Source organism: Electrophorus electricus, chromosome 7 (assembly GCF_041902795.1).
Source record: "Electrophorus electricus isolate QZ-2024a chromosome 7, ASM4190279v1, whole genome shotgun sequence".
Classification (NCBI taxonomy): Eukaryota; Metazoa; Chordata; class Actinopteri; order Gymnotiformes; family Gymnotidae; genus Electrophorus; species Electrophorus electricus.
The window spans coordinates 22603713-22628968 of NC_137503.1; the positions used below are offsets into that span (position 1 = coordinate 22603713).

Here is a 25256-nt window from a genome sequence, read left to right on the forward strand (position 1 = left end):
CAGACAAGTAACTACAGTTTGCATATGAAGCTGCTTGATATTAAGATGGATTTCTCTTTTTAAATGTGAGCCAAGTTTTACAAAGTGACCGTTTTTACTGTAACTTCAGTTTGTGGTTTTTCTTTCCTCGTAACCTATCTTGTATGTTCACAATAGTTTTACTTTAACTCACTGTTTGTGGTAGCACAAAGCATGTGTGAACCCTTCAGTTACAAGTGGATAGTCAGTGACGGGTGGGTGGTCAGTTCTCATAGCTTCTCTATATGACGTGGAAAGCCAGAGAGGCCTGAAATCATCTTAGAAATATGAAGCAAATATATGACTTCAACTTTTGTATTTCGATCAAATCCCATTTTGTTTTTGTATGAACTTGCGTCAGCTTGTGTAGTTTACCATACAAACTTTGCTGCTAACAGTTAGGGGTTTAGTAGAGTAACTTTAACACAGACACATGTTTTAACCAGATAGAGAACTCATTGGGGATCTTGACTTCAGTACAGAATATAAAGTCTGACAATATAACGGTACAGTTTAATGTTCATCCATGCCAGATGGATCAATGTAGAGGATGAAGCACTTCCTGCACTTCTCTTGTACTGAGCTCCTCAGGAGAAAAATGGAAACTATAGAAAGGTCTCTACTCCCTCCCACATCTCTAGAATTTTCTATATACTGCAGAAATACTGAATGTGTCCTGTATTTTTAAGCTTTGGCTTCAAATGGTGCTTGACCTCCCAGGTTCCTTTGCTCCTCTGACCTGGGTCACGGCACACCCGTATATGGCCAAGAAGCAGGAAGAGTGGAGCCCTATTAATTACATTTAAAAACAAGAAAGATTGAAAGATTACATGGGGTTGGCGTGTGCGGAGGGGATGGTCGATCTCCCACCACGGAGGAGGAAGCACAGCGAGTGGAGGTGGCAAGCTTTCAGTGGTGGTAATGGCCCTTTTCCATCTTCTAACAACAGCCGGGACTTGATGAAAGACCCGTGGGGCGTGCCGGCAGTAGGCATGGCCCTCCACAGCTCTCCTGACTGCGCTTGTAATGATCTGGGAGAGGTTGATAAAAGACAAAAGAAAAATCGTGCTTCCCTTCATCCCTCTCTTCCCTGCCCCCTCTCAATCAATCGAATACTGCCTGGATGTCCCTGCTGGGTTTTTTTTTTTTTGTGTGTGTGTGTGTGTGTGTGTGTGTTTTTATCGAGACAAAAGGAAGGCTTCTAAATCACCCATGTCCCCATTGTGACTTCTGCTTTATTGATGGCTGGGAGCAGGGCACTGCAAGCACGAGGCTAAATCAGGCAGAATTGGCCCCCCAACAGATGGACAATTGTCTGAGTGGGTTTTTTTTCCCTTCTTTCCACGGAGAAGTAAGAGGCAGGTCTAGCGCCGGCTGCTGCCAGCATGCTAACGCGGCAGCGGAGAGGAAAAGGGGCCAGAAAGGTGCAAGAGGTGAATCGTTCAGCCCAGAGCTCAGGACACGGGATGCAGCAGGGAGCGACGCCCTTCCTCGGGCCGTCTGTCCGCAGAGCACGTCTGGATGGTACATTTTCGTGATGCATCATTGTGTAACTGGCCCATTAAAAACAACCTGCATTCTTCTCGTGTCTCCAAGGTTGTTCGGCTGCTGGATAGGGACTGCAAAACGCCCAGCATGATGCATAAGGTTCTTGGTTATAAGCATCATGTTATTGGGTCTGGGTGCTCAGAGGAGGGAAATTTCCAAGTTAGTATAGAGTGTAATTCTCCTTTGCTGTTTGTCAGTTTGGCTCTGCATTAATAACGGTTCTCTGTGATCTGGTCGCTGCGATCCACAATCCATTTTATGTAATGTCCACAATCCAATCCAAAGTAACCCCGTGCACCATTCCTTCCACTTTTGCCCCCACCAGTTTGTTCAGAAGTCATGCTTACATAAATATGTACAGTCTCTGCTTTCTAAATATGAACAGAATATGAACAATTCTCAGACTGCGTCTGCATGACTGTTTTTAGCTGGAGTGAACTCAGTCACCAAGTCAGTGGGACAGTCCAAGCTAATCGCATTCTGAGCACATGTGCATCAACACCCATGCTTTTAAACACAATTGCAGTAATACACAATCATCCCTCAGAACGAGGACACATTTAACGTCAGGCATGGACATGACAGAGTGAACAAATCCAGCCTAGTCTGTTGATGTCCTATAATAAAACGGCGAGCTCTCATTGGAAGGGCGTGGTGTGGAAGTGGAATATCTCTGAGCTGATTGGATAAGCATTCCCGGTCACAGCCTGTACGTACTGAGCCTATACTTGTTAGTCAGAACTGCAGCTTGATTGAGCAGAGAGTGCCAAACCCTCCTGCGCTGTTGGCAATCAGCACTCACCTGCTTGTTAGAACTTTTGACTGACGTGCTGAATTCGTGTTCCCAAACAAAAAATAAAGCCTGAATTTAGAATTACGAGAGACATCTTCATTGATTCAATCCTGAAACTGGATACACCTGACGATGTTTTGATTTTATTTTTATCTATCTGTAGTTCTTTTGAAGTGCAGGAGAAATGCCCTTCACACACACAGTAAGCAGCATGTGTTTCTGAACACACATCATGCGTTGTTTTGGTTTTACTTATTTTTGTTGCTGTGACACAAGCAAGTGGAGATGATTAAGTCTGTCCTCCCCTACCCCTCCAGGTCATGGCATGGTGGCAGAAGGAGGCGGGGCAGAGGCGGGGCATAAACACTGGGGGCGGAGACTGATGGCCTCGGCGGATGACAACGAGACCGAGGAGAGGAGCTGCACCGAGCCGGGTAGGAGAGAAGGCCCCTGTGCTACACGGTCCTGGCCCCAAATCCTCATAGCCTTTGCCATCTTTACAGTTCCAGGCCCATTTGGGATTTGACAAGCCACTGTAGAATAGCGTCCTGTGCTTTGTCATAGGCCACACTGCATAGCCCATTGCTTAGGCATGTCAGGTGACTCTGGCTGTAAATGGTTGAGTATCCCCACAAAAAAAAAGAACACGTAAATGTATCCAAATGGGCTGAAACATACTGCATGGTTGCGGAAGGTTCAGTGTGGCTGTGCACCAAAAAAATGCTGCTGCTTCCTGATACAAACAAATCGTGTCTGTGTGTGCAGAACATGTCTGCCCTCAGCACAAGCACTTTTCGTATTTGAGGACGTGTCCTGGAACTTGCGGAAGACCGTGACCGCGGAGTTGTCGGGGAACAGCACTGGACCATAAGGAAAACCGATCCCCCTCTGCGTGGGTCGGGATTGAGTTCCTCGTGCCAGAATGCCAACAGATGGATCTATTAGAGGCCTGTGACATACATGGTCCAAATGGATCCAAAAATGGAAATGCATTTAGAGCCAATGGGGTTACGCTTAAGTGGGTACACATTGGGGGCAGTGTGTTGACGACCTAAGAATTTAAAGCTTGTTTTGTCGCTTTTGACAGAAGATTCTAGTCCTGTTTAGGTCCTGTGTGGAGACTCTCAAGGTGCTGCAGATCTGTGGGCATGCCTGAAATGACGGATGTCGAATCGGAGCAGGGGAAAATATCCTTATTAAACAGTCAAGTAAAATTTAAAAGTAAATCAGTAAATTTGACATTTGAGTTTAAATCATAGCCTGTGCCGTTTGGCGGGCAGTCATTGTGACCTGCACGTCACTTTAATGTTTATGCCTTTAATCTAACTGCATCAGAAGTGAAATACCTTTGTTTGGGCCAACTTCTGTTTCTGTATTCAAAACCTATGCAGTGAGGACCTCTCGTGTGTGGTTGTGTGTGGGTTTTTTTTTTTTTTTTTTTTTTTTTTTGTCTTTGGTTTCAGCTTGTTTGACTTTATTTGGACTGTGCTGCATGACTTTCATTTTCAGGCTTTGTTTGCATGTGATGCAAATTCTCATCTGGCACAGGATTCTGCGAGTGCTTAGGCTGAGACTGCAGACGCCCCAGCTCTGCATCCTGTCGCATTTTGCTTTGCAGTGTTGCCCTGTGAATCTCGTTAACGTGGCTTACTCTTCCGAAGACAACCTGTTGATAAACTCACATCGTCACTATCCCACCTGTGATGTCACGGGAGAGCCACCTCCATCCATGCGTGTAATTTATGCTGGGGACGTGTCCCCACCGTTTTTCTGAAATTGCCGATTGTGTCCCCACCACTTTTAGAAGGTGTAATCCGAAAATAATTTATCTGCTTGGTGCAGATAACTGTCCAAACAGTCAGGGAATATGACCAAAAGAATCTGATTTCTGTTGGTCACATGATGCCAAGATAATAAACGCAGCACAACTGGCACATTTTAATCAAAAATAATAATGCATTCTACTGTGAATGTTTTGCATTGCTGATGCTTCCTGTATTCGGTGCCGACGAGCGCGGCCATAAAACCTTCCGTGAGCCTCGTCCTTTCAGACTCGGTGCCGATTTCTTAAAAGGAACACGAATTTGAGGGGCAGCTGAACTGAAAACTACACCTGGTCCGCGTTCTTGTTCTCCACACGCGACTTCTAGGCAAAGTTTTTGCCCGTACCTTCATAAACGGCTCCTGAGCCGTCCCGTCCACCGTAGACTCTTCGGTCCTGTTCCCTTTTTTTAACGTTCGTCTTGCATTCCTCCTGTGTACGCTACAGCATAAACCATATCTTTCTTAAACGGCTGTTATTCCGGGAAAGGCAGTTCTCCAAAAAGAGTTTGGCACACTCCTGCCTTCCACACCACCGTTCTCAGCACGTCTCCCCTCATTATTGATTTATTATTGCAAATAGGAGGTTTCTCCCCACTTGCTGTGTCCAAATAAACCTCCAGCAGGTGTAGTTTACTGTACAGTACGCGGAAATGATCAGTGCCCTGTTTTGGTGCGATTTTGATATTGTGGTCGGTGTCTCATTTAAGTCCTTCCTATAGGAAGCATCCATTTCGTGTGTGTGTGGGGTGTCATCTTGGTCCACTCTGTATGGGTGATGTTATGTAAGGCTTTTTCCTTTGTGGCTCGGGCCGCTGGTTTCACAATTGCGTGATGGTCATTACGAGGCCATAATAAGCCTGCAGCTTGCGCAAATCCTCTGCGACCGGCGGTCTGCTAATGCAGGGGGGCATGTCTTGCTTTTTGTCCTGATTACATAAAAGATCAGTGTGTTGTTGTTTTTTTCCGCTTTTAATCATACGGTTTTATTTGAAATATTAACGTCACACGCGGGGGGAGGCAAGAAAACTGGGACGCAGTGGAAGGCGACTTGTGGATACAAAGGCCTGCTTTCGTTGTCCGTTCTGTTCCGAGGAGTACAGCGACTTCTCGCGAACTGTGATAGCTCTTCAAATGATGGTGGCTGCTTTGCTATTCAGGCCAAAATGGCAAACGGAGGCCACTGTGATTAGCACTGGGAACAAAGCGAGACCTTGCTCAAGTTTCGCCGTGAGTTTTATCTACGACCCTTTTATGCAGTGCTTGGACGTATCTACGCAGCATGGAAGATATTTGGGTCATCACTGCTCTTAACGTGATATTGCTAATTATGTAAATATCGCTTCAGCTACACCGGGCTTTTACTTGCATTTCAGAAGCCGAGGCATCTCTATATGTAGGTGCCATTTTGCTGTCTGCATTCTTTGTAAGTCATTCGAGATAACAACCAAATCAATGTGGTTGTAAATGTAGCTTTTTCTAATCAATGTGCGACAATTCACTCGTGTAGTTTCTGTTAAGTGACTCTGGCTAACCGCACTCCGTTAAACGTTGGTAAACCGCCGGCAGCTGGATAGATGCCCCGACGGGCCGAGTTTAGAACCCAGGTCCGAAGAGAAGTTGGCCCGCTAACCCCGGCAGGTAGTGGCGTTATAACCGGGGCTCAGGCATTCTTTGCCTCTGCGTCCCTGCTCTTTGTCCCGGCTGGCCTTATCTGAACACTCTCCAGCTAACTAAGCTTTCTTTTCATGCCCTGCTCAAATTTCATGTCCCGTCTGTGAAGCGCCATCAGGGCGGAGTCCCTAACGAGTTCTTCCCAGGAGTTGGCACGCGGGTTGACGGGACTGGGTGAATGGGCAAAAAAAGCAGAGCTCTTTAATAATCATGTCCTCAGCTGTGTAGTTATACTGTGTATAACTATATATGCGACAAATAAAACTTTGAACTTAGTTTGCATGATACTGGTTCACTAATACAGTAGGTTTGCAGAAGGTTTTATAGTACTGCATCTAAGGAATGTGATGAAGATGGAAGACAGGAAGAGAATAGAGCGAAAGAGCAGGGACTGAAGATATTTTCACATAAGCAATATAATGTATTTAATTTTGAATGCGTTTGAACTGCATAGTGTGAGGGTGAGGAGCTTTGGAGGGTTTAAGACAGATGTTGCTGTGTGGATGGGTAGGGTAGCAAGGCTACTAACAAGCTTTAAGTTGATTGAGATTTAAATTGTAATGTTCGTGTCATTGCTGTGAATGCAAATGCATTGTTGGTTCAGTTGAATAAAATCAACAAATGATACATTAACAATTTGCCATACTGTCTCAGATTGAACATGTCTTGGTAGCAGAGCTGGCACATGGTTTAGGCCTGTCTGCAGCACTGCCATAAATAAAAGCATGACTAGATTGTAATGAGCTTTTCTGTCTTCCATGGCAAGACATGCATCTTTTCAAGCCTGCTTTTAGATGACATTATGGCAATTAGGTGCTCTCTGTCTCTCTCAGATTGTGAATTTTAAGTTCTCTTTCTTTCTGCATGCATGTCGGTCAGCGAGCAGACTGTACTGCGCAGGCCTCTAATCTGCCACATTACTTCATTACCCAGCTGATTACATTCAGCCTTACACACTCCAACAGGCTATCCTCTGCTCTGCTACACACACTTCACTGATCGATTGCCTGGACTGAGCCCACTATTAGCAGCTGGATTCAGGGTTCCTTTTTTTAGTTTTAGTTTAATTGTAAACTCCCATCTGTCCCATTTTGGATTTTTTTTTTTTTTTTTTTTAATAGGACTTTCTTCAAAATATAGAAATAATGTTAACCCCTCTCTGCTGGAAACACACTTTTGTGTGTGCAACTGTGCAGAAAAGACATGCCTCCACTTGCATGTGTGTGCGTGCATGTTGTTGCTGACTCATTCGACAGGAAATTGGCTGAGAGCAAGTCTTTCCACGTTAACTGGTGTAACTATCCTGTGGTCCGTGCCGCCCAGCCCCATCGGCTTCGTGACTGAAGGTTAGAAGCGCTGTCTGCTTATGCCATGCGGCTCACCAGCAGGGGGCGCGCCATCGCGCGTCCGCGGTTTCGTGCATACACGCTGCACAGCACGAAGTATGCAGAATTGGCTCGCGCATCAGGACACCACCCAATGTTTAGTCCACATGCCCCAGTGGCATTCATGGAGACATCACAATGCAATTTTCCCTGATTCCTTAATCATGCTGTGGGAGGTTGGGAGATTCCAGAAGTGATTTCCTGTAACTTTTTTGCATTTCACTCCCTAGTACTATGATGTGGTGTAAAAATTTCCCATCACAGGGTGAGAGTTTAAAGAGCCAAATACCCATCTTTGTTTTTCTGAAAAGGCAAAAATATCTGCGGTGCAGTTCATGCGAGTCTGAGTCGAGGCTGGTGGTCCAAAGCTGTACCCACGTTGTAGCCTCATATCACACTTTTTTTTTTTTAACCTTTGTCATCTCCCTGGATGCCTTTGAAACGCGAGTCTTGCCGTCTGTAAGCCTGTCTGGCTTTTTATAAAAACGCTCTTGGTCCCACAACTGCCTGCATAACGCACGTCCTCCTGTAGTGGGCTCTGTTAAGTAACGGCCTAAGTACATTTGAAAGATTACGACATTGCATCTTAATCACAGAGTGTTATACAAAGGGACATGTGGGGTGGGACTTCCGGGGGGGGGGGGGTCTTGTGTCCTGCAGAAGGCGAAGAATGTGAGGAATGCATTTCATGTGGCCCGTCTGCTTTGTAAGTGCTCAATCCAACGCATTCACTCTTGTCTGTTATTAACCTGGTTGGTGTCATTTGCAGGGGCCACAAACTGCCACTGAGCAAAGTGGGTGCAAAATGCATTTATGTACATGGTGAGTATCTGCTCAGAGAGCTGGGGTTTCTTGTCGCGGGGCCTGCGTACACCCCCGGCAGGTACACAAGCATTCTAGCACCTTGCTGTGTTCATTTTTGGAGTGAACAGTGATGGTAAATTGTAAGCAAATGCATTGCACAATTCCCATTTTATTTCCAAGAAGAAACCAACACTTTTAATGCCCACATGGGCTTCAGGGTGCACCGTCAAGGATTTGGAAACCAGCGCGATCTGCAAATGGTGCGCCACCGACCAGTCCGTTTTCTCTGAGTGGGATGACTGAGCTCTGTGGGGGTTAGATTTTTTTTATTTATTTATTTTTAATTATTTATTTATTTTTAAAAAATGCTCAGGCTGGGATGAACCGTTGAGTTTCATATCCTCACACACTCTCTCGGCTACATGAGTGAGCTGGTGCAAAACTGTCAGTGATTGGGGCTTTTGACTGTTCAAAAGGCTTTCAGGTGGTCTTTCTCTCTTCTCCCCTCCAATAAGAGGCAATTAGATTGTCATGGCAAAAAGCATTAATTAATTTTGAAATAAATTAACATCTTTTGACTTCTCACAAGTAGTTTCCCTAAACCTCGATATTGGTGACTTGTGAGGAGATTTGAGCACTGTTCTTTACAACCTAATTTATTTCCAAGTGGGATTTTTGTATTTTTATAAATGTCACATTTGTGCTACTCTAACCCAGAAGTAGGTCTGTGCTTCAGACAGACCCTCTCAACAGAGAAAGTGGTTGGATCAGCAAAGAAGGTTGGGGCAGATGGCAAACAGTGCAGGTTAGTCTGCAGGATTTTCCTACCATTAATACATGATCTTAAGTTTGGGGAATCTGTGAGAGTCCCCATTCCATGTGTAACACATAAACAAAGCCCAACTGCAAGTGTCACATTATGATCAATCTGATGGTGCCGAATTTGACACTTTTTTTGCTTCTTTTTGAAAGTATTTCCAGAACAGCTATGTGGGCACAGAGCTAGGCAAGAGCTAGACACCCATCTGAGGTCTGCCCCAGCCCAGCTGAACAAGGCGTGAGGGGTGTCGATTGGTGCTTCAGCTGGGCAGGCTGATGGGGTGGGGTGGAGATGCTCCCTGAGGCCCGGGTGGACGGTCTGGTTAAAAGCTGTAGAAGTGTCTCCATCTTTTTGGCCCAGGCTTTATTGTGCTCATTGTAGTTTTAGATGCCTGTTTGGAACATTTGCACACTTCACCCCCTGTTCAGTCTTGCCTGCAGACTTCGATGGATGGATGGATGGATGCAGGGGAGAGAGTAACGAATACTGTCGGTAGTGTCCTGCATTATCAGCACGGTCAGGTGTCCAAATGGAGAATCCAGGGTTTATATTTAGATGTGCAGTCTCAGTCTCTGCAGACCCTGAGGAAAATCATTATAATGTAATGGCTCCTCCTGTTTAGGTATGTAGTGCATGAATAGAATTGAAAATAAGGTTTCTAGACACTTTTTTTCTGTTGCTAAACATTTTGTAACCTGATTCCTCAGATTACTTGATTACACACCTTCACATTTTCACTCTCAACATATAAACCTGTAAATAAGTAATACATTTGTGTAATGTTTGGCCAGTTTAGCATTTCAGTGAATCTCTTTGAAGCAGAATTACGGTGAAACTTCTCATCGGCCTTTATCATGACCAGTCTCCTCTTGACAGGCGTCCAACCTGCAAGCCTTTCACATTTTAATAGCAAATTCAAAAAGCAAAGGACTTGCAAGGACTTCTGGGACTTCATCCGGCACACGGCAGAATCCCACACATCAGCGCGTAGCTTCACACCTTCAAGAGTCCGCTTACAGGGTAAACGGATCTGTGAGCGATTCTGTAAATATGGCTGCTCCCTGCTTCATCCCGTAGTGTTGGCGCCTGAGAGGCGTGTTCCAGACTCCAGAAGTTTGTGGACTTCAGCTCAGCATTCAACACGGTTGTTCCCGATTCATCATTTGAGCAAAAGACGAGGCAGGTCGATAAGTCCATTCTTAAGCAACCTGGACCGTAACCCCTTTGAAACTGTAGAAATGTTAATGGACTTCACCAAGGACCCTCCTGTTCGTGATCAAGAGCAATACTGTGCGGCGCAGTCCTGCAAATGCACTTCCAACACTCGGCAGAGAAGAAAGCATCACTTCTACCTCAGAGAGGGCCCAGGCGCACATTTTATTTGTTGAGACGGCTCAGGAAACCAATTGCACCCCCTCTCCTACAGTTCAACAAAGCTGTCACTGAAGGAGTGATTGCCTCTCCTGTTGTTTGCTTTGCCTACGATACTGCACAGCATATCAAGGGCACTAAGCAAGTACTCAGCTGTAACCTACCCTCCCTCGCTGTGCTTCAACAGTCTGAAGCCATAAATCAGGCCAGCAGAATGTCTGCAAATCTCTCCCATCCTAAACATCACTTGCATCTGATGCTAAGCTCTAGAACACCCTCTAAGGTATTCTTTTCAAGTGCTGTGTCGTCACTGAACGACCAACCTCCCGTGGAAACACCAGAGTCTACCAGATTTCTACCTGGAAATGGCTGTAATCACTGCTGAAGTGCCTCACTACCGACTGATCGTGTTTACACCGCTTCAGTGTCATCACTGAATTCACTTGGCACACAGAAATGTATATACTTTGTCTTCTTTCACCCCCCCACCCCAACTTTGTATATTTTACCCATTTTATGTGTTCTTGCTCTGTGCCTTTGCATTTATTCCACAGTTAATTAATTTATTCGGCAATGCCAGTGCGCCCACGTCCCGCTGGCGTCGCATTCTGTTGAACAGTTTCGATCAGTAGCGAACCGTGACCCTTGAACCTTGCCCCTCTGACGCCCTTTCCCTCGTCTGGGGAAAAGAAACAACCAAGCAAAAATCTAACAGCCTAGTCTGTGTGCCGTCCTAATGCAAAACCTATGACGATTCCAGATCCGAACCAAAAATGAAGACGCTAGTCCAGCCTTAGCAATGCAATGAGCAAACAGCACGGAGAAAAGGAGTAATCACCCAAACAGAAATGGCTAACTTCTTTAACAAAATGTAAATCCTCCGCACTTTTTTTGGGGGGGGGGGGCATCAAAGCGCAGGCTGTGCGCGCATTTAAGGGGAACGCGTGACGGACACCCAATTCACGCGGAGGGGATGGAGAGGGGGAGGGGCTGAAGACGTGCGTGCGTTTCCAACGTTCGTTCAGACGAGTAAAGGCGAATTGCTTTGCACGAAACAGAGTAAACCGAGGTGTTGTAAAGAGGGGTTAATGGTCCATTTTGCACAGTATTGATTTATATGTAATTACCCTGCGATTGTCCGTGTGTGTGTGTGTCCCCGCTGAACGGCACGTTCGGTGTCTCTGGTTTAAGGGCTAGTGTGGGTATAGTGCGCATGGGCAGTGTGTATGACGAGCCCTGGTTAACGATTCTGTTGGTTGAAGTGGTGAAGTCACCTTGACCCTGCTTGAGACATTAATCTACACGATGCTATTTTTGGAGCGGGAGGCAGAGACGCCATCGCCTGCTCATGTTTTGCACGTGCTGCTGTTTGACTGCGTGGGATGGGGGAAGATGGTCTTGTTTATGCATGGGCTTTTGCACAGTGTGTGTGACTTGTCTTTTTTCTTTCTCCCTTTTTGGTTTTGTTTCTTAATCCCCCACGCACCACGCACTATACATCAGCCAAAACGTTTTCAAACATTTGATTGTGGAGGAAAAGGGAGAGACTCTGGTATCGGAAATGGATCGGCCAATTATCACTGTGCTGTATCTAGTGCACACATCCAACGGAGCGTGGATACAAAACTTCTTTACGTCCCGGGAGCATCTGTGATATCGTTGTGTAGTGAAGCACATCTCATTTGTAAAGTTGCATCACTAGGTATTGGGTTTTGTCCCCACTCACTAGGTCCGCTGTACATGTGACTGCGCTAATGGTCTTTTCCACGTCTGTGAGGATCTGTTTAGCGTTTGGGATATATTTTAAGTACTTGTTTTAACGATTAACATAAGAGATACGTAACTTTCAGAACGGAACCTGTGCTAGGTAAAAAAAACAACCACAAAAAGACGTTTTCTTAGTGACCTCGTCTGCAGATAGAGTAGAAGATGGATTATATTCTTGCCTCCACAGTAGGTAACCCTAACCCTCACGGTCATATTGTAAAGGACTTTATTCATGTCACACAAACCCCGTTCACACCTGGTCATTTTATGCTTCTTGTGTATCAGCAGAGATTATCCACACATTATGCACATTGCAGGTGTAAATGCACCCAAGACGCGTTTAAAACAAGTTTGCTCAAACTACTTGATGTGGCGTGAGATGCTAGTGTAAACCCAACCGTTTCTACAAGCCGCATTCAACAACCAAAACCCCGCTCAATACAGTAACGCTTATTAGCCATTCTCGCACCCAAACTGATCCGTGGACCACAGTGGCATTTGCTCCAGCTGCGACCGGGGTCACGGCTGTATTAATTAACCTAACCAGTCGTTATCTCGTTAACATCGACTGCCAGAACTCTAAGCTTAAAGAAATGCATGATGGCATGCAAAATTCTGATTTGGTGCATCTGTCATAGCAGGAAAATTTGCAAAACAGGAAAACGCAGGCAGCTGAATGTTGAAAGGGCTGATTTGCATATTATGCGCCACATGATCTTATTTTAAATTGATTAACCAAAGATGCTTTGGACTTCCGATCGTAAATACTTATGGTTCTCATCAGGATGTGATCCACATATTGGTCTCATGAAAGGACCAGGTGTAAAGGAGCTTGTCTTTTTGACCTATTACAAACGGGCTGTTTTAAGCAGTCGTACTGGATGGCCACCCGCTTCGTTCTCCAGCTGTGTGTGCGCGCATCTGTATGCATGTGTTCATGCTTGCATGCGTGCGTGTAAGTATATTTGCATGATTCTGCGTGCGTACGTACGTGTGCTCTGAACAGCCAGATGCTGGGATATTTGTGTGGTGAAGGCTGGGGCTATGTCCAACTAGGCTTGCATAACCTCTGGCAGAGAAGCAAAGCTCACTTTATCCCTCTGCAGACTGTGAACACGCAGTACGTGGAGCACGCAGAGGCACAGCGAGCCAGTACAGGAAGCCTCACGTTTTTTCCCCCACATAGTCTACATCGCTGGCAGTTCTCTGATTAAATCAAGTTTGATAGTCGCTGTTCGTAGCGCAGTTACCGCCAACCGTTTTAAGACGAGTAAATACAAGCCCGTTGTCTTTTTATTTATTTTAAAGCTCCAAGCTGCACCTGAACAATGCCAAAGCAAAGTGTGTTTTTCTCCCCCTCTCTGTGTGTGTGTGTGTGTGTGTGTGTGTGTGTGTTGCAGCTATCCACGAGTTTCCAGACGACCTCTTCACCAACAGCGAGCGTAAGAGCGGGGCGGTGTTACTTCACATTGTAGCGGTGAGAACGCTGCTGTCCTCCACCCATCTTTTATTCACTTTGGCCTCCACCTACAGTTCACATCCATTTTTATTCCCCTTAGCCTCCAACTTCCTGTCTTCAGTACTTTCTCTGGTGCTCTGCCAAAAGCTGCAGACTTCGTCATTCACTTCAGATACAGCTCATGGAGTTTGTGCTTCCGACTACAAGTGTGTGTGTGTGTGTGTGCGCGCGCACGCTCGCTCATGTTATCTTCATACTTCTTGTATGTTCCTGTACTGAAACGGTGCTTCTTAAGCTCACCGTGGCAGCAGTACTCTGAAGAGAATCCCATTCTAATATCCTGCTCTAATGAGCCCAGCTGAATGTAGCTCGATTGCTGTGTCCAACTGGATCTTTGCATCACAGGGAAAAATCTGCTCTCACTTACGCAACACTGTATGATGGCGTAATATGTTCGTGCCATGCACTGCATTTTTTTTAGACCTCGCTTGGTCCATCCTAATTGAGTCTGGTTCTGATGCACTGCGTAAAGTATTATTATTTTAGTCCTATGGTGCCCTCTGTAGGCAAAACCTATAACTACACAAAGGCAGCGACAGCTCTAGAAGGCAGGTCCATAACTTATTAATCAGTGCATAATTCTTTTATATGCTGAAGTGACTGATTAAAGTTTAGTGAGGGTCTCCAGGAAGAGAATGTGAAGCAGTATATGGCCGTTTCATTGGCCTGTTTTAGTTCAGTTATGCTCCGCTAGTGCTTAGATGTCGCCCTCTAGTGGTGAGTGGTTTTCCCTGCCGCCAGCCTCATCACGCTGCTTTCACTGCCCGGTTCTGCTCTCTCTGGGTGTGACGTGACGGCAAAAGCTTGCCTTGTTTTCACTTGGTGAGCCTAGGTTTCCAAACTCCTGAAGAGTGCTGCAAGGGGAGTGTGTGTGAGGTGGGGGGTGGTTAGGAGTGTGTGTGAGTTGGGCTTTTCACTGCTCTGTCCACAGGCACTCTACATGTTCCTGGCTCTGGCCGTTGTGTGTGATGACTACTTCGTGACCTCTCTGGAGAAGATCTGTGAGGTAAAGGCTCTAGTCCGGGATATTAACTTTAGGTCAGGTCACTCAGGTTAATGTACAACTTTCTTGCTTTTTATATTGTGGTCTGCTTAAACATTTAATAGGCTCAGTAACTTCATTAAAATGGTTTAGTGACACACTAGTGTCTGTGTTGTGGTTGTGTGCTCTTGGTCCCTCAGTGCTTGGTGGTTTAAACTGTGTGTGTGTGTTTTGCAGAAGCTGGATCTGAGTGAGGATGTAGCCGGAGCCACTTTCATGGCTGCAGGAAGCTCCGCCCCAGAACTCTTCGCATCCATTATAGGTGAGGCACACTTAAACCTAGCCGGCCCAGTGCCCATCTCTAGCCATGCCAATACTCTCTTCACGACCCGAACCAAAACTGCGAGCCCTAAGCTATCCAAAACCATGTTTTATTTAAACATTAGATGTGATGTTAAATTTATATAGGGCCTTTTTGAAGGATGTGAGGACCAATAAAACATACCAGATAATATTTTGGTCCTCCAAGCATTCCATCTGGTCCTCACACAGGAGTGTGTCCATGCATGTGTGTGTACACACACACACACACCACACACAAACAGATGAATCGCCCTGAGCTAACGTGCTTTGCTGCGATTTGTTTGTAGGTGTGTTCATCACTCACGGCGACGTGGGAGTTGGAACCATTGTGGGTTCTGCAGTCTTCAACATCCTCTGTATTATTGGAGTGTGTGGGATTTTTGCTGGACAGGTGTGTATGTGATGAAAGAGGCCTGCACGTGTACATGTGCAGTAAAATCTTTTTATTCATTTATGTATGAGCACTAATAGCATTTCTCGTGAAGAACAGTTCTGAATTAAAAGGAACATTTTCACTGTTTTGCCGTCTCCCTTCCCCCTACTACGTCCGATGCACATCCTGATGCTTAGAAAACCCATCGACTCTGATCATAATTTTGATGGAACGCATGAGCGTGGCACAACTGCCTAGAGCCAGTTTTGGGGCAGTCAGTAAATGTATGTGAAACCCATTTTGATAACATGCTTTCATGAATTCTTCAAAGTTCTTTGCTAATTAAGCTGTAAATCTGTCCAAATTGTCCTTTCAGATATAGCACTTCATTTTTAAATCTGTATAAAATGTTCTTTTTTTAGATATGGGACTACTTTTTCAGAGGGGAGAATTTATGGTAATGAGTTACTGCCAGGCTACTGCTATTGAGCTTAAATTCAACACATTTTCTGGCTCAGTGTGCATAGATGCTAAAAAAAAATCTTAGAAAATGGCTATAGTTTTTAGTTCTTTTTATTTGTGTGTATAGTCATCTATTTAGTTTGCTGGAGTCTAGCATCTGCTTACTTTTCCATTATAAGCGTGTTAAGTCAGTGTGGGAAGGTGGTTGTAACTGTGTGAGTGGGTGGTAATCACCCACATACTGTAGATGATGTAGATAAAGAACAGGTTGACACCCTCAAATACTCCTTAATTAACCGTGAACTATGTAGACGGGGTGGTCATTTTGTGGTAGGATGGTACATGTTCTTCGGATTCCTTCGGGTGCTGGATTAGTACATTTGATGTCATGGAAGTCTTTAGTCACGCATGCGGTGGGACTATTAAACCACAGGGCAATGACCAATACATGAACCCTGGCAGGGTGAGGCATCAGAACCACAGCAGTCTAAATGCTAGTCCCCACCCTGGTACTGCGCACAACTGCAGTTTGTAAGGTTTGTAAAAAAGGAGAGCATGACTACTTAGGAATGGTAACGGGGCCAAAGTCGGAGTCCTAACAATAGAGTGTTCAGAGTGGGCTTCCACAGAGGCAGAGCAGAATGCAGCGTGGTCACGGTCAGCGTTTTGTGTCTATTTTCAAGTTGTTTTCTCTGCGGGTGGAAGTCGTCCTGGTGACGAGTGGATAACACTCTTGCTAACCGAGACCAGGACCGGGCTGCACTATTGAAGGCTAGCACGGTGAGGGTTTGGTGAGGAGTTGAGTCATGGAGCGTTATAACTGTGGCCATGATGAGACTTCACTCCTGTCTGACAAAAAAAAAAGCCCTCTGGTGACTTGGAAAATTTTGCAGCCAAAGGCTTAGGGGGATTGTTACATGTCCAGCACCCCTTTACTGTGCGCTTTCATACACGGTAACACAACTCGGACTTATCCCATCATTCATTCAGTTATCTGAACTTCGAATTTTAATTCGACTTTGTGTTACATTTATCAACATACTGAAAGTAGTGACATTTTACATTAACCTGTTTGTTTAAAATTAAGACTTTTTTTTTTCGTGTACTTAAGTCCAGTGTGGCCCCGTAGTTGGTCAGTGTAGAAGGCACTGCTGGAACTGCTGAGTACTTGACATCTTAAACTCGAATGCCAAAGGCAAATGCCGTGTAGCATGAGCAAAGCTTTTTGCTCTGCGAGCTCCGCGCTTTTCCGCCAAGCCGGGCGTAGCTGGCGGGATATGATTTTAAAGCTGAAGAGGCCGAGCGCTTGACGTGGGTCCATCTCCGTCCACCAGGTGGTGCTGCTGAGCTGGTGGGCCGTCTTCCGCGACTCTCTCTACTACACCCTGGCCGTGGTGGCGCTGATAGTGGTATGTCCTGCATAAAACCACCTCCACCAACCCCACTGGGGCTGACGCTGCTCGAGAAAGTGATGACAGTTTGGCGAAAGTACACCAGCGTGTTTTAAAACCGAGATAGTTACCAGGTGTGGGCTGCGTTTTTGCGTGAATAACTTGGATGCTCAGGTTGGTCATTCGAATGCAGCCTTCTCGTTTGTTTTTTAGCTTTAAAAACAGACCTGTCTTTCTTTATGCTCCTTTTTAGTTCATCTATGACGAGAAGATCGTGTGGTGAGTGTGCAGTATCTGTCCATCTGCCCCCCCCCTCTCCTGATGGAACTCTTTCTTTCTCTCTCTCCTGATGGAACTCTTTTTCTCTTTTCAGGTGGGAGAGCCTGGTGCTTGTAGTCATGTATGCAGGATACATTCTGATCATGAAGTGAGTAGGTGGTTTGCTGCAAGCCGGCGAGGGTGTGGAGGAATGCTCACACGATACACACGGTCATAATTAAGTGGTACAAGTGCAGTCTCAGGTGGCCGATTTGGGTCACGGACTTAATCGCGTCGCCAGGCAATGGGTAAAAATAGGTAACGGTTGACTTGTATCTTGGTTTACCACATCACACAAATTTAAAATGCAGTTTTGAGAGTAAAAAAAAAAAAAAAGTAAAAGTGTACTTTTGTACAGGAACTGGACTACGCATCCTCCGGTACTCCTGCAGGAATTTTCAGCAGTATATTTACCCTGGTTTATGGCAGTCCAAAATCCGGTTTAGGACACAAGTTACACTTCTTACTTTCCTTCTAGTCTGCCACATGGTAGTTCCAACATGGTTTTGACATTTTAATTCTGAACACTGGCCAGCGTAGGCTTGCCTGTTGCATCACCGGCTAATCTAAATTGGGCGCTTGACTGTGTCGCTAATCTAGTGTACTGGCTCGCGCCTTGTACTCTGCAAGGGTGGGTAATCCGGTCACGTGACTGCAGCCGCTCGTGCTCTCCGAATTTTGCCCCTAGGCTACTTCTCCCTAGGCTTCTCTCTGTTCCTGCATGGGGAATGGGCTCGTGTTGTTGTTTTTTTTGTTTGTTTTCCCCCCTACCGCCTCGCGTTCTTTGAGTTGCATAGTTTGTCATGAGACATGCAGGAAGCAAATACGGTAGCGGCCGGAGCAGTCGTCGTTCCGTTCTCAAAGTGGCGCCGAGCACGATGCCGGGGAATCGATCACCAGATGAAAACACGCGAGCATACCGGGAATGACTCCACGCGGTCGTCCCGAGAGCCTTTGCTCGTTTTCCAGTGTGTCCCAGAGGGCCGTCTGTCTGTCTACCCTGTCTCGACTCCTCTGGCTATTTCTCAACCCCTCTCTCTCTGGCTCTTCTCTCTCCCCTCCCCCTTTCTCTCTGTCTGTATACCCCCCTCCACCAGATTCAACTCCAGCATGCAGACCTTCTTCACAGGAAAACGCAGCAAGAACGTTGCCAATGGCAACGCGGCGGGCGGCAGTGAACTGGAGGATGGTAATGATTTGGCTTGGCTGTGTCTCACATGACCCTCCTGTGCTTTTCCCGGGTGGAGGTGAGGCTAACCAGACAGGCCGCGTCATCTAAAACCTGCCCTCTTGTTCGGTAGAATTATGGTCTGAGCGGAATCTGCACAATTCATAACTTAAACCGTGATTATGGTGAGATGTAAAATTGTGGCCAATTGACCCTCACCCTGTGAATGAGCTCTCTCATACTGCCAGAGAGTGAGAGAAAGGGGGGGGGGGGGGATTAGCTGTCTGTTGTCTACACAGCTGTCAGCATTGCGCGTTAATGACCCCACATCTGTTTGTTTTCTAGCAATTTCAGTACCCAGTGGTCAATGCCAGAGTACTTTTTAATTCCAGAAAGAAACGATGTCCCTGTGCAAGTATCTGAACTGAATGTGTTTGGCTTATCGATGACGCCCTAGATCCACAGCGAAGGCTTCCTGTGGCCTTGTGCCAAGATTCGGCTGCGTGTGTGCGCTCGCGTGTCTGCCTGCGTGCGCGTTTCTTGGAGGGGGAAATTATTCACCCTTATCTTTATGATCATGTTTCCCAGTGGTGCCGACTCCCCGGGTCCTTTCTGTTCCGTCCTCTCCTGCTTTCTGCTCTCCTTGTCAGTTATCCTTCCCTTGTGTTAGTACCCCTCTGCAGTTCCCCCTGTTTTAACAGGAGTCTTAATTTTTCTCTTTGTTCTGTTAGTGTAGCAGTCGAGCTCCTGTGTGAAATTCTCGCTTTTTACACCTCTTCTCTTTGACCGGCCTCTGCCTGTACATGCTGACCTCGGCTGTCTGCTTAGCCACACTAAATCCACTTTGGCTTCTGCTTGCAAAGTTTCATGTCCTGCTGTGCGCTAATTGTAGGGCTCAGATGGTGGGTGGTGTGTGGTTGTTTTGTTTTTTTTGGGGGGGGGGCAGGGGACTCATTCAGAGGTTTGGGTAACTTTTGTAAATACACTCATATCTGAGAGATGCATGGAGTTTGATGTTTTAACAGCAATTATAGCATGCGTGCGCACGCATGCATGCATGTACATAACTGCCCATGCCCTTGTTCTAGTGAAGCCAGGCAGGACCTTCACACGTGGCTCTGTGATTATGGTGGACGAAATCATCAATGCCAGTCCTCCAAACTACCGTTTCCCTGAAGCGGGCCTTCGTATCATGGTCACCAACCACTTTGGGCCCAAGACCCGCCTTCGCATGGCCAGCCGTCTCATCATCACCGAGGTACCTTTTTTCATGGAGAGTGTGTGGACCAGTAGGGCTTGTGACCGCCCCCTACTGGAAATACTACATACTGCAGATTTATTTCCCCTGCTGTAATGCGCCCAGTGAGGGTTCAGTTCAATATGTATAACTTTTTTTTTGTTGTTGTTTTCTTTTTTTTTTTTTCTTTTTTTTTTTAAAGCTAACTTTGTCACAAAGAATGTTTACAGTGATCTAGGTCTAGACCTCTAATGTGCAAGCCAAGGTTTGACAGTGAAACAGCCAAACTCCCAGAGATGGTGGATGGAAGGTGGGCTGCCCTCCTCTGGCTGATGCTGGACAGTGGATTTAGTTTGTAATTGCAGATGCGTTGCCGCTTCCCCAAACAGGGTGAAGGTTTACACCGGAAGAAATGCAGCTAATTCAGTTCAGAAGGTGGCAATCTGAACGCGCTGACGAGGTTAATCACTGAACTGCATATGTAAAGTGTTCCGAGAGGTCCCAGGGTCAGACATGCCAATAGGCGGGATGTCAGTTAGCCGAGGAGTGTTCTTTGGGAGAACCTAGGGTGTGTAGCACAGAGAACGTCCAGTCCCAGCCAATGAAGTGATGGGTGTGGTGGGCGTGGTTTTGCTCCAGCCAAACGGGAACACGCTTGACCACACCCCTGCCATTTTAATCTATGGGTCTCGCTCCCCAGGTAATTGATTGGGTTTATGGTCCTGATTTGTTGGACTGAAGTGCGCTGCAGTGCAGCTCCACCCCTTGATGTCATTTTGACTACATGCAGTGTTTCCATGGAGGGCTGACTGCATGCTGCTATTGGCTGTTGCAGCGGCAGAAGCTGGTGCAGGGGGCCAATGGGGTAGAGACCGCAGTGGTGGACGGGAAGACGGACATTGAGAATGGGAACGTCCCAGAGGATAAGCCCAGCGAAGAAGAGGACAGTGAACTGACCTCTCCCTTCAGCCTACCACGTAAGAGGGGGTGATAAATTGCATCACAGCACCAAGTTATTAGAGCGGTATAAATGTGCTTTATCACTAGACACAGCCCCACAGACAATGCAATATGTTGGAAATAGTGTATGAACCACGTACTGTGATGTATTTCATTTTCACACTGGCTGTGACGCTTTCCCGTTGGATTTGACCGCCATCATGGCGGCGAGTTGTGCACTCCTACTTCTCCAGTTTTCTCTTCTGTGTTTCACAAGACTTCAGAAACATTGTCCTGTGGGCAGGGGTAGCTCGGTGGTTAAGGTACTTGTAATCGGAAGGTTGCTGGATCAAGTCCCACCGCTGCCAAGTTACCACTGTTGGGGCCCCTGAGCAAGGCCCATAACCCTCAGTTGCTCAAGTTTTACTCAGTCATAATTGTAAGTCAGCTAAATGACATAAATGTAAATGTAGTTGTCCAAGACTTGGAAAGAAGATGAATGCTACTCTTTATGGTTAAGCTCCCCCAGCCAGACATTGCGTTTTTAAAACGCGTTTTAACTTTATAAACTTTCTAAAGTTTATAATCTGCTTCTTGAATTTTAACCTAATGCGTAGGCTATGTGTGTTTCAAATGCTACGTCCTTCGCCGCATCCTGACTTTGATTTGCAAGTGGGCTTTAACGAATTTAATTTTGACTACCAGTGGAATTCATTCGGTGCACAAGGTTGAACATTTTGGCAGGTCTTCATTTCTCCCTCGCTTCCCAAACGTCTTGGCGCGAGTTGGAGTTTTCAGGAAGAGAAATCTACCTAAGCAGCTCCTCCCTTCTGCTGTTGGCAGAGGAAGCTCAAGCTGGTGCCTGTGGCTCACTTCTTGAGTGTTTAAATGTTCCGTGGCAAACGTCAAGCTTCCGGGACTGACGCACATCATGCACTGCAGGCTTTGGCAGCTAATGACTGCTGTATTTGAGAATAAGTCCTCAAATTGACTTCAGGAGGCTTTGAAAAACGAGCCAGGTGGAAAACCCGGGTGGATTTTGAGTGGAAAATGGCTTTTAAGCTGACATGGGACAAACCCAAACATTTTGGGTGCAGATGAGCCTTTTATAGTGATGGTAGCATAGTTAATACAATCTGCTATAACGGGCATTCAAAATGTATAACTTAAAAAATCAGCTTGTCTCACTAAATGTGATCATTTTTTACAGAAACTCAAGATCTTGTGTGTGTGTATATGCAAGTATTTGGTCATGAGGATTTGAGCTGCTATATATATAAAAAAAAAACAACAAAAAAACAGTTCTGTATTGGTATTCAAAAAGTGCTGTTTTTATGCAGCACTTTTAACAAGACACTCTCAATGCAGATTTACAGACCACTAACGAGCAAGCCCATGGCAATGGTGGCAAGGAAATACTCCCTTGGCAAGGAAGAAATCTTGTGAAAACCAGACTGGAAATGGAAACCCATTCTCCTTAGGATAGTACTGTGCATACAAAAAGGAATAGTGACTCCAGCGGTGTAGTTTAATAGTTATAAATGGTAATAAATTGTGTAGTTTCTCATAGAAAGAACTGTTTATCAACTAAAAGCTCCTTTCATCTAACAGGGGTGTCGAACTCAATTTGGCTAAAGAGCTACATTACTCAATGCCAGGTGGGCCAGACCCAAAAAAATTTAATCTTGAAGAGCATTAATCAATAACTTAACAACTCTTATGTCTCTATTTATCTACAAGGCATGTTCTGTATGCACAAATTGATCATGCACAATGAATGAATGTGCTGCAAATGTCACATTTTCACACAAACATAAGAACAACAGAACACTGGGTGATGCATTATGCTTGTCAGAATGTTGACGAGACAATTTCTGCTAACAAATTTAACTGCAACAATGTAATTATCTGAATCTTTCGTGGTAGACATGGATATAACATTATGAAGGTAAGGCTAAAACTGCCATTCGATGCAGTTTAAATTTTAAGGCAGCCTGGCACTCCTAGATAATCGCACATTTTATATTGCTCCTGAACCTTGGCACCTCCTCATCTAGTATCAAGATCAGGTCCTGAGAAACTGACAATTTCATTATATAATTTAAGTGCTTGTGGGTGAGCCTGGAACGAGGTTCATTACAGAGGAAGCTTGCACACAAAGATATGTAGTTCCACACATACTCAATTTTGGCAGCCATTGCTGGAAATTTAGGGTATACATGCAAAAAAAATAGAACGCATCCACATTCGACAGGGCAAATTTGTTTCTAATCTCTGAATCACAGTGCACATCACTAATCGCCAGATGCAGTTCCACAGGATGCATCTGAAGCCTTGATGATGAATGGTGGTCTCTAGTTCAGAAAAAATCTGAAATAGTTGGCAAAACTCTTGCATTCCCACAGTCTTGTTTTTGTACCGACTGAAGTCAGCATTTTGAGTGGCGCACGTATTGTTCAGATGGGAAAACTAAGCTGCCTCACCATTTGACAGCTGCGTCTCCCACAGTCACAACTTTGCCCGGAAAGCACGAATCCTCCTAATACTGTGTGACAATTTTGTTTCAACTTTGTTTCATTTTGTTGAGAATATTCAGGTGATCTGTATCGTCTACTATGAATGCAAGGTGCTGTATGAATTTCGGCTTTTTGCTCTGTGAATTGTTCGGTTTCTCTGCGCGTCTTGGAGAGGTTTCAGCACGGCTTTATGGGTTAACCACCGTACTCCTGTATGGTAAGGCGAGCCATGGTGAGTGTCTTTTTCACTGAGCAAGCTGTCGAACTGGAAGATGATTTTTAATTCTCTGGCTCCGATGTAACTGTGCTAATTACAATCCTCATTACATGATCCATGCTCAGTCTTGGAACACAAAGTCTCTTGGTGTAAAATACAGCAAAAAGTACAAAATTCCTGCCCTCCAGTAGCATCTGGAACACTCTCCTTTAATGCCTTTTTACAGATCACTTGAAGGCACTCCATCAGTAGACACATTGATGGCTCCGTCCCCAGTCGATCCTGATACCATCCGGTGATTCAGCAAGGCTTTCAAAAATTGTCATTTGCTGCTGTTCTATTGTTCATTGGTACCAGCTTGACAAGTTCTTCTGTGATGGTCAAACTGGCAACACCATGAATGAAAATGGCCAGTTGAGCAACATGGGTAATATCAATGCTTTTATCAATAACTACTGAAATAGCAACAGTCTTACCTTTTTGTCCTTCAGCTGATTATTTATGTTTTCAGAAAGATTTGAAATTCTGTCTACAACTGTTACTCGACAAGCTGACATTGGCGAAAGCTTGGCGCTTGTTGGGGCATGCAATTTCTGCAGCTATGAGCATACACATTTGGAACTCGCCATCGATGTACAGTTTCAATGCCGTCGGTATTTCATTAGCAATCAGGTAGCTAGCTTTAACAGCTGTGCATGTCTCGGCTACAATTAAAAACCAATTGCTGTCTCTCCAACTCAGCCAGAAATTCATTTATTTTATCCTTTCTCATTTGCCCTCGTAAATCATTCTATTTTTCAGCGTGGGGAGTCTACTGATGGTGCCGAATATTCTATTCTTTCAGCACTGCTGTGGGTTGTGAACAAATTACACACTTGCTTTTCACTTATCTCAGCAGTAAGAAGTTGGAATTGGTCCATTTTTTTTTTTTCTTGAAATTCAACACTTTGTCCGCTTTTCTTCTTTTGGAAACGGGCATGTTTAAATCAAATTCTTATCTTACTAATGAAGAATTACACATCACATCTGTCAAGTCATCTGTGGGCTGGCTATTGCACTGATCTGCCCTCAGTGGAATAACAAATAATAAATAGCTCTATTCTGTTTGTAATGCAGGATCTTTCCATTCGATTATGATCCACAAAATTTTAACTTAAGACATTTTAGAATTATTTGGTGGGCCAGATTAGAACGACAACTGAGCCGGGTCCAGCCTGTGGTGTGTATGTTTGACACGCCTCATCTAACAAGAGAATGGGATTATTTGGCAGAGTTCTTGGTCATCTCTGTAGTGCACGCTTCACAGTCGCTGTATGCACTGCAGAGAGCCATTGGGATGGCTTGTGTGTGCGTGCCGTAGGGGGCTGCATGAACAGGACCAAATGGCTGATCTCTTGGCCGCTGCTGCTGCTGCTCTACTTCACTGTCCCCAACTGTGGCAAGCCCCGCTGGGAGAAGTTCTTCATGCTGTCCTTCATCCTCTCCACTGTCTGGATTGCAGTCTTCTCCTACTTTATGGTGTGGATGGTAAGCATCAAATGACCTTCCTCCCTTCCTTCATTCATCTTTGTGTGGTTGCCCCCCCCCCCCTTTGTGCTCTTGATCTCCTGCCCTGTATTATGTTGTAGGTGACCATCATTGGGTACACACTTGGCATACCGGATGTCATTATGGGAATCACGTTCCTGGCAGCGGGCACCAGCGTTCCCGACTGTATCGCCAGTCTGATTGTTGCTCGCCAAGGTTCATTTATCCCATTTAAATCTGATT

At 45.5% G+C, this 25256-nt stretch overlaps 1 protein-coding gene across 3 annotated transcripts in view; it reads left to right on the forward strand.

Annotated features, from left to right (window-relative positions):
- slc24a4b (solute carrier family 24 member 4b) overlaps positions 1–25256 on the forward strand; it is a 34376-nt gene that overhangs the window by 5140 nt on the left and 3980 nt on the right. Inside the window, exons 2-14 of one of the 3 annotated variants that reach the window (XM_027015060.3) lie at positions 2677–2793; positions 13402–13478; positions 14452–14526; positions 14740–14824; positions 15153–15256; positions 17035–17109; positions 17345–17370; positions 17465–17518; positions 18507–18598; positions 19666–19835; positions 20650–20791; positions 24847–25013; positions 25115–25229. In XM_027015060.3, the coding sequence (XP_026870861.2) occupies positions 2677–2793; positions 13402–13478; positions 14452–14526; positions 14740–14824; positions 15153–15256; positions 17035–17109; positions 17345–17370; positions 17465–17518; positions 18507–18598; positions 19666–19835; positions 20650–20791; positions 24847–25013; positions 25115–25229 (1299 nt within the window). Of the gene's footprint in view, positions 1–2676; positions 2794–3298; positions 3581–8817; positions 8849–13401; positions 13479–14451; positions 14527–14739; positions 14825–15152; positions 15257–17034; positions 17110–17344; positions 17371–17464; positions 17519–18506; positions 18599–19665; positions 19836–20649; positions 20792–24846; positions 25014–25114; positions 25230–25256 lie in introns of those variants that run through there. The other 2 variants (XM_027015069.3, XM_081717213.1) reach the window with 2 other exon arrangements.